General features: G+C 34.9%; 2 protein-coding genes across 2 annotated transcripts; both read right to left on the minus strand.

Annotated features, from left to right (window-relative positions):
* Nucleotides 1–288: 288 nt before the first annotated feature.
* LOC114366511 (uncharacterized) lies at nt 289–5889 on the minus strand. Its single transcript, XM_028323402.1, has 8 exons — nt 5777–5889; nt 4969–5085; nt 4710–4846; nt 3461–3978; nt 2150–2249; nt 1945–2040; nt 634–792; nt 289–464 (listed from the first exon to the last, which is right to left on the minus strand). Exons 1-8 carry the CDS (start codon nt 5826–5828, stop codon nt 417–419), a joined length of 1227 nt encoding a protein of 408 aa, XP_028179203.1. The 5' UTR covers nt 5829–5889; the 3' UTR covers nt 289–416.
* Nucleotides 5890–9131: 3242 nt separating this feature from the next.
* On the minus strand, nt 9132–15417 carry LOC114366512 (uncharacterized). The gene is made up of 8 exons (XM_028323404.1): nt 15287–15417; nt 15040–15156; nt 14790–14926; nt 13588–14105; nt 13206–13305; nt 10367–10462; nt 9326–9484; nt 9132–9229 (listed from the first exon to the last, which is right to left on the minus strand). Exons 1-8 carry the CDS (start codon nt 15336–15338, stop codon nt 9182–9184), a joined length of 1227 nt encoding a protein of 408 aa, XP_028179205.1. The 5' UTR covers nt 15339–15417; the 3' UTR covers nt 9132–9181.
* Between the last annotated feature and the right edge of the window lie 621 nt (nt 15418–16038).

The raw sequence follows: 16038 nt of genomic DNA on the forward strand, positions 1-16038 counted from the left end.
CAGGCAAACTTCACACGTTTCATAATCTTGGCACCGACTCCAAAAGTATCAATCATGGTTTAACATAAATATTAATTCGTCCTAATAAATAAGTAATTAGTAGGTAATTATTTTTCTACTTTTTAGTGTTTGTTTTTTGGAGTCGGTTTTTATTTGCGCACTTGGCCGGTATTTAGCTTTACCCTAGCTAGACAAAATCAACGTGTAGGTAGTAGCAGTGGACACAACTCAGTTACAAGTAAAAAATATTGAACATAAAAAACTTTTATTTAACAAACTTATGAAAATTGACAAAATTATTAAACTAATTGAATCAGAGTAAAAGTAAACATAATGTGTCTTAAGTGTATTTATACATATTTTTTTGCGAAAAATGCAAGTGATAATATTAGGTGCATAGAATAGCATTGAATAATTTATGTTTGTTTTAGAAAAGTTAGTAGCGTATACGCCATTTTGACGATCTGAAAAACGAGAATACAATTATATTAGTATGAATATCTAACTGTATCTTTTTAAATAAAGACATTAGGATCGGTGACCAACACGTGCAACAAAATTCATCCAAATTGATTTTGGAAACTGACAAAAAGCCAGACTTTTACTAATAATTAATAGGTAAAGATTACTTACAGCAATAAGAAGCTCGTGGTTGACATGAACGTGGAATAAGGTGCGGACTCTAAAGGTCTTCTGTGCTCTGGCGATCATGAACACCAGTAGATAGTTGCAGTGGGTGTCTAACACTCGTTCCCAGCCGCTTTGGTAGAAAACATCTGCTAAATTTTCTGACTGAAAACAAAAATAAACACACTTGCCAGGGAGTTTTAGTTTTTAATTTTTTATTCATAGGTTTTATTCAAGGTACAGTCGCGGAATGAAAAGGTTCGTCACCTTAGTGTCGGTTTTCGCTTGCACTAGGTACTTTAAGAGTCAAACCTACCAACATAACAGTGCAAGAAACAGTGCTGCTAACATTTAAATAAATATGACGTTTGCTAACGAATAAGGTTTTGCTAGTTTATTTTTCTATCCCATCAGTGCAATGCAATGATGACATTGACCAATTGACAATAGTTTTTTTTTATTTAATAGAAATAATAATGGCAGGTTGAACCAACAAGAAGGTTTTAGTTTATGAATCATAATAATCTTCTTGACAAGATAAATCGTCAAACAACTGATCTGAATAATTTTGAACTTTACTGACGAACAGTTAAAGATTATTTTCCTTAACTCGAGATTATTCTGTAACATAGTTTCAAAAGGTAATATGTGCTCGCGATTCGTTGAAGGAATCAATCTGAAAACTGACGAACCTTTTCATTCCGTGACTGTACATTATATCCCAAATATGAGGAGTAATATGTATTTATGTATATGATAATATTGATATCGTTTACGTATTGTACAATTGTCAATTATAAACCAAATAAGCACAACGACGAGCACAAACAATATTTGTGACTAACCTTTGTCTTCAACTTCATAGTTGAGAAAAAATCATATTTTATTGCTACTAGTCCATGGACAGACTACTGTAGGTTGATAAATAAAATAAAGAAAATTCGAAAATGTGATTGTTTGATTGTGAGAATGATTTTTGTAATCTTAATAAATCTTTGAAATAATGTGTCACGAAACTTCAATAAGTTTCGTGACACATTATTAAGAAGGAAATGTTATTTTGTAATATTATACAAAACTTTACACTTTAGTTTAATATATATACTAGCTGACCCGGCGAACTTTGTTCCGCCTTAATGGCAATCAATTACGGGACAAAAAGTATCCTATGTCCTTCTCCTGGCTCTAAACTACCTTCCTGACAATTTTCAGCTAAATCGGTTCAGCCATTCTTAAGTTATAAGTGGAGTAACTAACACGACTTTCTTTTATATATATAGATAGATTCTCAATAATAATATCAGTATACATATTTACCTCCTCTTCAACAAGTCCACCGCAGGATGTAATCATGCACAGGTATATAGAAGCGGCAGTAAACGCAAACATAAACTCCATGTCCTGAAAAGTTCCCTGGAAACACAGTAATTCTATTTTTAAATACAATTCTTAGTTACCGTTTAGTGATATTATTATAATATAATTATGCCAACATTTTAGTGATATTAAAATAATTTCTTACCTCTGACAAATGAAAAATACATATACATATGTGTATAGTCAATGCAATAGACAAAAGACTCATCCACTGTACAAATATGTAGTTTACGTTGTCCATAAAGCTGAAAGAAAAGATGTAATAAGTTAAAAAGTTACAATAACAAAAATCATGTCCGATGTTCGTCTTATACCTACTCATCTGAAGGATGGAGACTATGCTCAAAGTTGTTGGTGATTATGGTGTACCTGGGACAAACAGTCCTGAAGGCCTAGTGTGAGTTTACATTAAACGCGTTCACTAGTGAGCGCGTCAAAAATGACATTAAATGTATGACGGATTGTACAGCGCCCCTAGCGGGAAACGTTCAAAAACTATAATTTTCATGCATCTTTTAAACGCGCTCACTATGTAAAAACACTCAGCCCACTGTTAGTTATAAATAGTGCCACACACGAAGATGCGCCCCACCAATTTTTGGTCGAGGAAAGTGCGGGAAAGATCCAAGCGTCAGTCGCGACTTATTGTAGTGTGCAGGTGGACTCATGGATTTATCATGTACCGATAAAACTCAAACATTAGCGGAAGCATGTTGACATAAACTATAAACGATTTGAACAAAAAAGTGGGGCGCGTCTTCGTGGATGGCACTATCTATAGGTCAAACTTCGAGAAAGATGGCAGTCGTCGAATCCAACTCGGCTGGTGGCAGTGTCTCAAGAAGAAAAAGTGAATAGTGTGATAAAGGTCGGTCCAGACACGTGGTTGCTTTACTACTCTTATAGGTCTCATTAGAGGGCTTTAGGTCACACCCAAAGGCGATTGAATGTGCTAAGCTTGGAGTTTCCCTGTGTGATCAAATCAGAAATCAGGTCAAAGTAACCCACATAATTCCCGCAGCATTGCCAAGCTAAATTTGCAGGGGATTGGGACCATAACACGTAGAATCACCGCTAGGGCAGAAAAGTTCTCAAGTGGCGACCACGAGCCGAAAAATTTAAATGTAGTGTGGACCGTGCCTCCCACTAGGTGGACCGACGATCTGGCGAAGGAAAGTACCTGAATGCGGGCAGCTCAGGACCGGTTGTTGCTGTGGAAATCCTTCTGTCTGAGGTCTTTGTCCAGCTGTGGACGTCATGTGGCTAAAACGGACGAACGAATTTTAATAAAAATTCCCTTCAAGTTCGGGTAAAAGTTTTCTTTCACTAAATCTTTTCACTTTTGAATAAATTGTTGTCGTTGACAAATCAAACTGAACTTTGCAGTTCAAATACACATCCTAACTGTTGTTTATGTAGGTTTTAAATGGATTCTTTAAAAGTATTATGGACTTACTGGCAAATAGCAATATGCTCAACAATAACTTTATGAAGAGCGCTTCTTCTCATTGCCTTATCATCAATTTTAAAAGAATCCTTCACGGCTTCCCCACAAATAGCCATCCTCATGCATGTATGCAGAATAAGCTGAACAAAAAATCCATCGTAACCAGAAAAGTTAAAAAAGTACATGCAACTGGCTATACACGTGTTCACAAACATCACTTCGAAGAATGGGAATTCGTAGTTCATTCCCGGTCCTTGGGGCGATCGGAATTCATGTATGAAATACCGACGAGGTTCGTCATCAAATAAGGTACTGTACGTCATTTTGCAGATAGCCATCACCGGGAATGAGAAACTACCGACTATTAAGCAATACGCCCAGCTCTTTTCCAAAAATATAGATCTGGTGAGCCACTTCATAGCGATGCGCTTGTGTGTTATCGGTTTGGAGTTCAAATTTGCTAAATATCTATTCATCTCCTCTATCAAATATTTGCTCTTTTGTCGGTAGTAGTACATATACACCCACTGAAAGAAAATTTCTGGTCAATTCTTGATTATTATTTTAGATAGTCTACATATTGCAGGACATGGCCCTGTCTAAATCCAAGACAAAAGGCAGGATTTAACCTACACCCCTTTTTTTACGTCGGGAAATGCATTGGGTATGCACTGGTCGATGGGGATGGGGTTATGTGGGACTCTCCCCGCCTACCCACTAAAACCCGACGATTTCCACCAGAGCCCAAAGAAACTGAGCCACGAGTTATTGTCCTAGTTGGGACATTCGTCCGCAGCTCCGCCTCAGGCTAGAGGCTCGCTCACGAGCGAGGCTCTCTGGCTTCGAGGGAACCCCTGTCCCGCCATAGCGGTTTACTCTCTGCTCCATGCCGCTGCTCAGTCAGCTCTGCTGATAGGAGAAGTATCGAGAGCGGCCCTCCAAAGAGTGGGCCCGGGCAAACGCCCTGCCAGGCCCCACCTGTGGGGTTTTTTAAAGATGTCCCCTGCATCGTGGCCCAGGCAAATGCCTTGACGGCATTGTGGGTTACGGGTTGCCCGTGTCTCTTCTGTCACGTCACGTGTGTTTATTTAACGTTGTGAATGCTTTGAATTTTATTGTATGGAGACCACGATAATGTCAAGCCAAATCTAATACAGAAGCAAGTATACTAGTAACGAATAAAAAAAACTTATTCACAATAATAAATAAAGAAATCAATAACATGTAATCTCAAAACAACATTCCCTGGTCTACTTACCTTTAGATATAGTGCCGAAAAAGGACCTATGACTATAAGGTGGCGGAATAGTGTGTCCAAGTCTCTTTCTAAATACGCCAAGTGTAAATCGTAAAAGATACATGAATATACGGGTACCATTAAGATGATAAAACCAACTGTAACAAAAAGGGTGTAAGGTCAAGTACATGTAAAGGCCCTTTCCACAGGAAATTCCGTTTTGCGGGACTCAGTAACACAGGTTTTAGATACAAATACATTTTAAATAACTAAAACTTACAAAAACCCAAGATCTGCCAGTTCTTCATTCTGTCGCTGGGGTAAATCATCCCAAAGACCATGGAAAATATCAAAATGGTAAATGTCTCTTCGAATGGTTTGAAGAATATCTCTTCATCTGTAAAGCAAAATCAAGTATTTGTAATGAGCACCAGAAAGGAGTTTCTATGGCGTCAAAATAAACAACATTGCTAAGTTTCAGCAGTCGGGAGTTAAAAAAGCCCTAAGTAAGTTCCTCTTTCCTTGAGGATTCAGTGTGAAGCTCGATTCTACCTTCAGCATCATCACTTTCCATCAGGTGAGATGCAGGTAAAAAGCTCACTCGTTGTGGATAAACAAAAACTAGGTGAATAGGCTACTTTCCTAAAAAAAATTTTTTAGTCCGTCATGTTTAATATCAAAAAACATTGGACACTCATATTTTTATTTCTCAATCTAACAAATAATTATATACTTAGTTTATGGTGCGTTGAAGTTCCGCGCGACGTCACAAAGTGCGGAACTTTTATGCACTCATTGACGTCACGGGCCTCTACTTATGAACTTTGGCGCGCTTTATCTCTTAAAATTTTCATTAGTTTGAAAAAGTGAAAAATACGTGTAGAGTATTTTTAAGTTAACTGACGGACTATTTAAAACTCTTGCTTATTGACCCAGAAAACAACCCTATTGATAAGTGAACTTGTAAGTGATTTTATGGTTCAGGGCATTTACAACCAATTAAATAATGTTGGGTCACTTTATTTTTGATTCGATTAGGGAATCTAGTATTTGACTAAATAAGAAATCGGTTAAATTACTTGACTTACCATTCTCAGTGATTTTTTCTTCTAAAACCTTTTGATAAACCATCAACGCCATGTTTATTTTCGCAATGCGAATATTCGTGAGAAAGTGTAACTGTTGTGTGAACCAGAACACTATTGTATAGGTACCAGGAGTTACGAAGGTTAGTCTGCATTATTAATTAAATTCCTATTAATGCTTATCCTTAGTAGTAACTTTGATGTATACATAGTTGATTAATGGGAAAAATACTGTAACTGCTAGTATACTGGGTGTCCCAAAAAGTAGTGTCAATCTGAAGCCCAGAAGTAGTACATCACTAGGGCTACTCAAATTAAAGTGACTATTGTTATGTTAGTTTTCGAGTTATGACTTTTTTTACAACATAGAGGATTTTAGTTTACATTCGTTTTATGGATGTAAATACTTCTGAATCAGCTAGGCCTAGTGCTCATCTATTAACAAAAGTCAGGGATGTAACTGAACTATTCGCGCCACAGTGACCAAAAAGTGCCTAAGCACAGTTTAAAACAAAACAATACAAATTTTGCTCTCATGCAACTTTTAGCAGGTATTCAAGTATTTTTATTTTATTTTTAAAATATGTTTTTAGCCCTCTACCGTCGTTTTTATTTAATTATTTTTTACTGTATGGCAATTTTCTAAAATCTGCCTATTATTAAACAGAACAATGAAAATAGAATTAATTTAAATGTGTTATGTAAATAAAAAATAATTTTTGTGAATTAAAAAGTTTTATTCGAAAAAACACTATTAGAAATAATTAAAAAATATATGGAAAAATCACAAATATTAGATTTTTCTTAAATTTTATTTAGAACATTGCAATTCAATTGATATTGAAAGATGCCATTATATTGCTAGTTCAGTTGTTTCCAAATCTATATTTTGCATTAGAAAGAAAGAAAGAAAAAATGTTTATTCAGTATCATCGACAATACACTTACAATACTTATTATTATTTAATGAGAAGGTAATTACAATGATACTGAAAAGGTATCCACTCAGCATGGTGTCGTAGCATCTCAGTAGAGAATGCCACGACAAATGCCTTAGATACATTCACTATTTTAAAATTAATTCATATCAATGAATTTCCGATTTTTTAATGCTCTAATACTTTGTTGTCTTTTCTTGCTGCCATTATTTGTCTCAAGCTCTCTGATATACATAATTGTTTTTTATAGTACCTACATCAAAGCTAACAAAATATGCTTAGCGTGTGCAAAAAACGTGACTCTTTGAATAACTCGTTTAATTAATTAAAGTAAGTAATTTTCTTAACATTTGATTACAAAGACTTTAAAATGTTATCAATTTCAGTCTTGCTTTGCTTGATCTGATTTAAACTTCCTGTTGCTATTTTTCTAATTTCTGATCTAGTGAAAATGCTCTTTCTAATAATGTTATTTCTCATCTTTTGGACAATTACAAGCGCTTAAATTACTAGATTTATAAGAAAACTATCTAATAGTTCTTGTATGCATTTTTTACATTGCTGTACTTTAGCGTTGAAGTTATCTGATTGTTTTGGTTATGGAAAGCGAATGAAATGTGAATACTTATTGGAACAACACTTTAACAATTGTTTTATTCGTTGTATCGTAACATAACAACAGGCTAAGAAGTTTTCCTATTAGTTTCGACTAAAATTTGAGAAATACAACGGGCTGTTTACCTTTTTTTATTATTTCCGTTTAGCGACTCGCCCCTGCTTCGCATAGGTAGGTACAACGTAATGTATTATACTGTCTTAAAAATCTTCCTCTTGAATCACTCCATCTAATTAAAAAAAAAACAGGTGTGAGTGGTAACACTGATTAAGGTACAAAACAAATAAGGAAATCCTAAAATAGGTCCCTACGAGTGATTAATTTCGATTTTATTTTGACTTTGGAAGAATAAAATTAGACAATGCAATTATGAACTATCTACTTGATTCATATCAGTCAACTAAAGATAAAGACATAAGACAAAGATAGAAAGAAGAAAATAGGTAACTGGACTAATTCTGATGTCAACAGTTCAAGTTGCAAAGTTACGCGCTGACTGTGAGTTTTGTTTATAATCGGCGCTTTTAATAATGTATTGTATTGTTTTAAGTTTATGACAAGTTTATAATGATTTACAAATATTTTTTACGATGTATATTATATTTAAAGTTACAAAAATATATTATTTATCAAATAAAACCTATTCTAAGGTAATTTATGATTTTTGCAATAAAGTCCTATTTTTTCATTTTTATGAAATATTCAAAAGCCAGTAGAGGGCTAAAAAATGGTGTCAAATTTTTTTTATTTATTTTTCTCGTAACCGTTGCAACAAGATGCAACTTTTAAGAGGTATTCACAAACGCAAATGTAAAAAAAAATTTTTCGCTCCACCCTACTGTACATTAACCATAAAAATACATAATTTAATAATATAACTATTACAAATAATAATAATAATAATAGCAAAAGGCGGTGATCCTCAGCACGGCACGCATTGTCCGGAGGTTCCTCAGCCTATGACCCTGACCACCGGTAGCTTGGGCCCTGCTCCGCTACCAGCGGAATAACTATTTTTAAGTATTTTTTTATAATGTATTTTTTTTTGATAATTTACATTGTAAAAAAATATTTAAAATGAAGAACCAAAGTTAATAAAGAGAATAATAATAATAAATCTTTATTTGCCAGTAAACATGGTATACAAAGATGGAATATTCATAATGTTTCAGACATGTTTAGCCAGAGAATTAAGCATGCAAATTATAGTAAAGAAAACTCAAAACAATATAATTTAATATATAATATAGATATAATTATATCTATATATAACACGACATGATTACATATATTATTTATATAATAAATAGAAACAAACACACACATCACACATTGTGTATATAGCCAGGATGTGGTTTTGTAAAACAACGCCAATCTCAGGGGTGATAGTGCACATGAAAGTAGTTATTTTACTATTTTTTTTGGTTTCATAGATTTTTCCATTAAAATTTAAGGTATTTTTTAAATATTTTTTTTTAATCAGTGTACCCACCCCTGAGAAGGGCGTTGTTTTACAAAATCACACCCTGTATTTAAAGGCGCTCTCTTACTACAAAAAACGTCGTACGGAACCCTTCATGTGCGATTCTGACTCGCCCTTGGCCGGTATTTAGCTTCGCCCTAGACAAAGTCAACGTGTAGGTAGTAGAGTGGACACAACTAAGTTAAAAGAAAAAAATATTGAACATTCAAAAACTTTTATTTAGCAAACTTATGAAAATTGACAAAATTATAAAACTAATTGAATCAGAGTAAAAGTAAACATAGTGTCTTAAGTGTATATTTTTTTGCAAAAATGCATGTGATCATATTACGTACATAAATCATAGTGTAGGTGATATAAAATTGAATGATTTATGTTTGTTTTAGGAAAGTTAGAAGCGTATACGCCATTTTGACAATCTGAAAAAAGAAGAATAAGGTATATTAATACGATTATCCTTTACCTCAAAGCCAGATTTTTACAATATAATATTTTTCGTAGTAAAGATTACTTACAGCAATAAGAAGCTCGTGGTTGACATGAACGTGGAATAAGGTGCGGACTCTAAAGGTCTTCTGTGCTCTGGCGATCATGAACACCAGTAGATAGTTGCAGTGGGTGTCTAACACTCGTTCCCAGCCGCTTTGGTAGAAAACATCTGCTAAATTTTCTGACTGCAAACAAAAATATAGTATTATTTAAACAGACTTGCCAATTAGTTTCAGTTTTTAATTTTTTTACCAAATATGACCTAATATACTAGTAAGCGCGTTTAAAAAATGTATGAAAATTTTAGTTTTTGAACGTTTTCCGCTAGGGGCGCTGTACAATCCGTCATACAGTTAATGTCATTTTTTGACCCGCTCTCTAGTGAGCACGTTTGATGAAAACTCATACTAGGACCTCTGTATTATTTAACGCAACCTCAACCTTTTGAAGAGTCGGGCCAAACGGTGGATTCAGTCGTTAACGACGGGCCACTTACATTTTTGACAGCTAACTTTAGAGAGGTCTTAAAGTTTATATAATTATTATGTACTGTGCGCGGCGGAATTTTTTAATTTGGTGCGTTTTTTTTTTCAAACTGTACATGCGCGGGCCACTTAAAATTCTTTTGCGGGCCACACTGTGGCCAGCGGGCCTGGGGTTGAGCAGCCTTGATGTAATGTAATGTACATTGTACATGATATTGTATAAATACGCTGTTGGTTTTTCTTTGTATAAATACGCTGTTGGTTTTCTCAATAAAATAAGATATAGTTTACGTATTGTGCGCAACGTAAAAACAATATTTGTGACTAACTTTTGACTTCAACTTCATAGTTTAGATAAAAGTAACCTAAATAATTGAAAGTATATTGCTACTAAAACATGGACTAACATTAATGTAGGCTGAAAAATTTTAATTGATTTAGATTGTGAGAACCACTTTTGTCACGAAATTTATTGAAGATTATATTATGTTTCCTGTGCATTTCTTAATCAACCATCAGCTTATACGCATAACTTTGGGTCTTTTGTTTATAATATTCTCAATATTTTATCAGTATATTTACCTCCTCTTCAACAAGTCCACCACATGATGTAATCATGCACAGGTATATCAAAGCGGCAGTAAACGCAAACATAAACTCCATGTCCTGATAAGTTCCCTGGAAACATAACAATTCAAGTCTCACTTCCTCACGCTGCTACCTTAATTTCCCTACATCTGTATTCCTTTAAGCTTCTTAAAATTCCCATCTATTTTCTGCTGGCTATCTAGTTCTATCTTTGGTTCGTATCAAGAATTGTATGTGTATGTAAGTATATATTATAATTTATATATGTATATATATATATTAATATATTTTGTGTATTATTTGTATGTATTATTTTGGTTTAAATTGTATGCCTTTTATTATAATTTATTTCTTTAGTGTCGACACCGCCTTCCCCTTCATATTTGTTTCAAGTAACTGTCCTCACCATAGGTTGTCTGGAAGAGATCGCTTCATAGCGATAAGACCGCCTAATTGTACCTTGTGTGTTCCTTTTCTTCTGTTATGTTATTTGTTTGGTGTGCAATAAAGTGTATTTATTATTATTATTATTCTATTTTTTAAATAAAATTCTTGGTAACCCTTTGCTAATGCTGGGTTGTACCAGCTTATTGTACTTTGACAAACGCCAAAAATATCTCAAACTCCATACAAAAAGCACCATTTATTGTTATTGTTAAGGTTAAAAATAAGGTGGTGCAACTCAGCCTAAGTGTATAAAATTTTTTTAGTCCGTAATGTTTAATATCAAAAAATATTGGACACATATAATTTTATTTGTCAATCTAACAAATAATTACATAGTTATGGCAGGCCTGGCTCACTCCGCGCGGTACATCTGATAATTACCTACAGCGAAGCGCCCCGCCGGCGGGTATTATATCAGTCGAGTGTCACGCGCGCGCTCGTCAGGACGCTGGCGTGCGTTGTAGTATGATTATAATTCTATGATCGAAGTATTATTTAAAAATGGACATAAAGAGAAAGAAATAATGTGCGGCGTTCGGGTGTTTAAATTCGAAAAGAAATCTACCGGATTTATCTTTTTTTTTCGCTTCCCAAAGATGCTGAAAGGTATGTTGGCCATGTAGGTAATCAATAATTCTTAGGATAGTATAGGAACCTAACCTACTATGAAGGTTTTCCATAATTAATGCATACTTACCTACATACATACCTCATTACAAATAAGTAGATTAATTATTTTTTCACTAGACAGTAACCCTAACAGCGTAAGAAGAGTTCAGAGGCACGCGATAGAAAGAGACAAAACTTGTAGGTGAATAAAATTGTAGGTACGTAGTGCTGTGCGAGCTGAATTCCACCGTATCGCGTCGTAGCAAGACTCGCATTTATTTAAATCGTCTTGCGGAGTAATCCTTCTGTACCTGTACTATTACTTATTCTGTGGTTATGGTGCGTTGAAGTTGCGCACGACGTTACAACGTGCGGCATTTTTAAGCAAGCGTTGACGTCACGGGCCTCTTCTTATGAACTTAGGGGCGCTTTATCTCTTTAAATTTTCATTAGTTTGAAAAAGTGAAAAATACGTGTAGAGTATTTTTTGACAAGTTAACTGACGGACTAATTAAAACTCTTGCTTTTTGACCCAGGCAACATCCCCATTGCAACGCGACTGGAACGTTTTTTTTTTAATTAGAATTTTTAACTGATTTGTAGCAGTCATGTTGTTATTGTAGTAACATGCAACCGGTTGTGAAGGTCCGTAATAACCCCGATGTTGGTCTGGATGATATCGCATTATGTACTATTTATCCTTTTTTTACTGTTAATAAAATTTTATTATATTTTATATCACTTCAATAGTTGAAAGAAAGAAGCATTTATGTTGGCTCTTACATAAAATGTCACTTTTAAGTAAATAGGTACAACGAATAGAACCAAAAATAGCAACCGCTCAGTATTTTATCTGGCTATCTTACCTCTAAATGCCGGAACACAACAATGCTGTTAACATTGTCGTTATGGCGGCAGACTTAGGTAAGATGGTGGTAGCTAGCCTAGGAGTTAGAACAAGCCCTACCACTAACCAAACCTAACAGAAAAATCCGCCCCCATGGGAATCGAACCCGGGACCTCTGCGTCTGAAGCAGGTGGTCTTACCACTAGACCACAGAGGCGGTTAAATATATCATACTCTGAGGTGGAACTCAGAACATAACGCTGATATCCTGCGGAAGCCATTGTTGGAGAGAGCGGTAACAAGAAACGCATTGGCATTTTGCCCGTATAATCTAACGAAAATTATAAATTATGTAGGTAGTCACAAAACAAAAGTAGTAATATCAATAAACATACAAGAACACAGACCAGATAAAAAAATAAAAAATAGCAAAAATCAACTGTGCAACATTCAATTTTACGAAATGTACAATTAAAAAAAAAAACAAAACAGTATGCCTTCAATTTTAGGCTGTGGACAACACCAACAACACTAGCAAAACATTCGGGAACATGCAGTGGTTATCACGAAAAGACTTATTATTACACCCGTGACACTGCCAGTTGCACTAAGTTAGCAGTAAAAAAAGATCAGAGGGCCTAGTGTGAGTTAACATCTTGAAGCGCTCACTAGTGAGCGCGTCAAAAAATGACATCTAATGTATGACAGATTGTACAGCGCCCCTAGCGGAAACGTTCAAGAACTAAAATTTTCATACATTTTTTTTAACGTGCTCACTAGTGAGAACGTTTTATGTAAACTCACACTCAGCCCACAAATGGACTGTAAAAATATTCTTGTATTTTTCATAAAATATGATGAACAGTGAAGAAAAGTAGGTAAAAGATGAAGCTAAGCCAACATTTTAGTGATATTTTATTAATTTCTTACCTCTGATAAATGAAAAACACATATGCATACGTGTATAGTCAATGCTACAGTAAAAAGACTCATCCACTGTACAAATATGCAGTTTATATTGTCCATAAAGCTGAAAGGAAAGATATTTTGATAAGTTTAAAAGTTACTTTAACAAAAATCGTGGTGCACCCCCATAGCCCGCAGCATTGCCAAGCTTAAGTAGGCGCTGGGGCACGTAGCTCTTAGAACAAAGCCGAAAAGTTCTCAAGTGACGACCATGAGCCGGAAAATGTAGGTGTGGATGCCTTCCACTAGGCGGACCGACAATCGGGTGTAGGGTTGTGTAAAATACCTGGATGCGGGCAGCGCAGGACCTTGTTTTGGTTATAGATTCTTTAAAAGTAATACTTACTGACAAATAGCAATGTGCTCATCAATAACTTTATGAAGAGCGCTTCTTCTCATTGCCTTATCATCAATTTTAAAGGAATCCTTCACGGCTTCCCCACAAATAGCCATCCTCATGCATGTATGCAGAATAAGCTGAACAAAAAATCCATCGTAACCAGAAAAGTTCAAAAAGTACATGCAACTGGCTATACACGTGTTCACAAACAACACTTCGAAGAATGGGAATTCGTAGTTCATTCCTGGACCTTGGGGCGATCGCAATTCATGTATGAAATACCGTCGAGGTTCTTCATCAAATAAGGTACTATACGTCGTTTTACAGATAGCCATCACCGGGAATGAGAAGCTACTGACTATTAAGCAATACGCCCAGCTCTTTTCCAAAAAGAAAGATCTGATGAGCCACTTCTTAGCGATGCGCTTGTGTGTTATCGGTTTGAAGTTCAAGTTTGCGAAATATCTATTCATCTCCTCTATCGCATCTTTGCTCTGTTGTCGATAGTAGTACATATACACCCACTAAAACAAAATTTCTTGTCACTTCTTGATTGTTATTAGATAAAGCCTGGTCCGTGAGAACGTAGAATTTTGTCCAATGACCCCAAGCTACCCATCCTTATCAATATAATTACGCGCGAGCGATAAGGATGGGTAGCTTGGGGTCATTGGACAAAATTCTACGGGCTCACGGACCAGGCTTTAGTCTATATTGCAGGACACGGACCCTGTCTAAATCCAAGGCAAGAGAAAGGATTTAGCCCACACCCCACGCTTGCCTGACAGGTTTGGGGTGGCTTGATGTTCGCATATTCCTTTTATAGTCACTTTCGACAACTACGAGAAGAGTGGATTTGGTCTACAGTTACTTTCTATATATGGCTTTAGTACACTGGGGGTAGATCCAATTAATCAATTCGCACATCTTGTTCTAATCACTGCAAGTTTTGTATCGCCGGGATTTGCGGTATCTTAATAAAATCAAAATCAAAATAAAAGATAAGAAAAAACATGACATGAATTAATTGGAACTATCACATGAGGTGTTCTGTCAATTGTGTTTATTTAACGTTGTGGATGCTTTAACTTTTATTGTCAAGAGACCACAACAGTAAGGATATTATTAACTGAAAAAAAAAACATGTCCACAAAAATAAATAAAGAAAATTATAAAGTATTCTCAAAACAAAATTCCCTTCTACTTACCTTTAGATAAAGTGCATTAAACGGACCTATGACTATAAGATGGCGGAATATTGTGTCCATGTCTCTGTCTAGATACGCCAAGTACATATCGTAATAGACAGCCGACAATGCGGGTATCATAATGATAATAAAACCAACTGTAACAAAAAGTACATGTAAAGGCCCTTTTCACAGGAAATTCAGTTTTGCGGGATTCAGTAACACAGGATTTAGATACAAATAGGTACACTTTGAATAATTAAAAACTTACAAAAACCCAAGATCTGCCAGTTCTTCATTCTGTCGCTGGGGTAAATCATCCCAAAGACCATGGAAAATATCAAAATGGTAAATGTCTCTTCAAATGGTTTGAAGAATATCTCTTCATCTGTAAATTACAGAAGACTTTACAGATTGATTTTTTACAAAAATTAATTATTAACTCAATCTTATAGCAATAAATGTTCCTTTCTTTCTTTCTTTCTATTATATTTATTAAATAAAAATACTAGACTTACCATTCTCAGTGATTTTTTCTTCTAAAACCTTTTGATAAACCATCAACGCCATGTTTATTTTCGCAATGCGTATATTCGTGAGAAAGTGTAAATCAAGACAATATTGTATGGGAACCTACACAAAGGCTAGTCTGAATTATTAATTGCAATTATATTAATGCTTTGTGAATGCAAACAAGCATAAATATTTTTATTAGTATTGTTAAGGTTTGTAAATAACTTATTAATGAGACCAAGCCACATGAATGCGATCTTTGTTTATTTTCATCTGTCCCCGTCAACTCTTTATATTAATATTTATTATTATTATAAGCAAATTAATATGTCAGTAATGAGTGTTTAGGTGCCATCCGTCCCCGTTTTCTCGGCTTAGTCCTTTTGTACAGAAATTTTGTAGTCAGGGTTAAAAAAATGTCGCTTTGGGACAATGCCGGGCAACGAAACTAAGTTTTAAAAAACTGTTTTAATTGTATATATTATAAAATCTGTATTATATATATTTTATATATAATACAGTTTATATATATATTAAATAAACCATTCGTTTTTACATAAGGCGGTTAAGGCTAAGTAGCTCAGATGGAAGAGCAGTCGCCCGGCAAGCAGAAAGTCGTAGGTTCGATTCCCACTTTAGGCAGTTCGATTTTTTCAAGTGATTTATAATTTGTATTATATTAATTTGGTGTAGTAGTTCGAAACGGACTACTATGTCGAGAGGTCCTGGTTTCGATTTCAGGCCAGGCAGAAAGTGA

This window comes from Ostrinia furnacalis, unplaced genomic scaffold, assembly GCF_004193835.3.
Source record: "Ostrinia furnacalis isolate ACB-3 unplaced genomic scaffold, ASM419383v2 OfSCF0635, whole genome shotgun sequence".
Lineage (NCBI taxonomy): Eukaryota > Metazoa > Arthropoda > Insecta > Lepidoptera > Crambidae > Ostrinia > Ostrinia furnacalis.

Bases quoted from the DNA above. Each gene is read 5' to 3' on its own strand.
- LOC114366511 (XM_028323402.1), bottom strand. From the start codon at position 5,828: ATGGCGTTGATGGTTTATCAAAAGGTTTTAGAAGAAAAAATCACTGAG. The intron at 4,847-4,968 runs GTAAGTTTTAGT...TTTTTGTTACAG, and splicing joins CTGGCAGATCTTGGGTTTTT to TTGGTTTTATCATCTTAATG. The intron at 3,979-4,709 runs GTAAGTAGACCA...ATTTTCTTTCAG, and splicing joins TTTCGGCACTATATCTAAAG to TGGGTGTATATGTACTACTA.
- LOC114366512 (XM_028323404.1), bottom strand. From the start codon at position 15,338: ATGGCGTTGATGGTTTATCAAAAGGTTTTAGAAGAAAAAATCACTGAG. The intron at 14,106-14,789 runs GTAAGTAGAAGG...ATTTTGTTTTAG, and splicing joins TTAATGCACTTTATCTAAAG to TGGGTGTATATGTACTACTA. The intron at 9,485-10,366 runs GTAAATATACTG...TTTTGTTTGCAG, and splicing joins GTGGACTTGTTGAAGAGGAG to TCAGAAAATTTAGCAGATGT.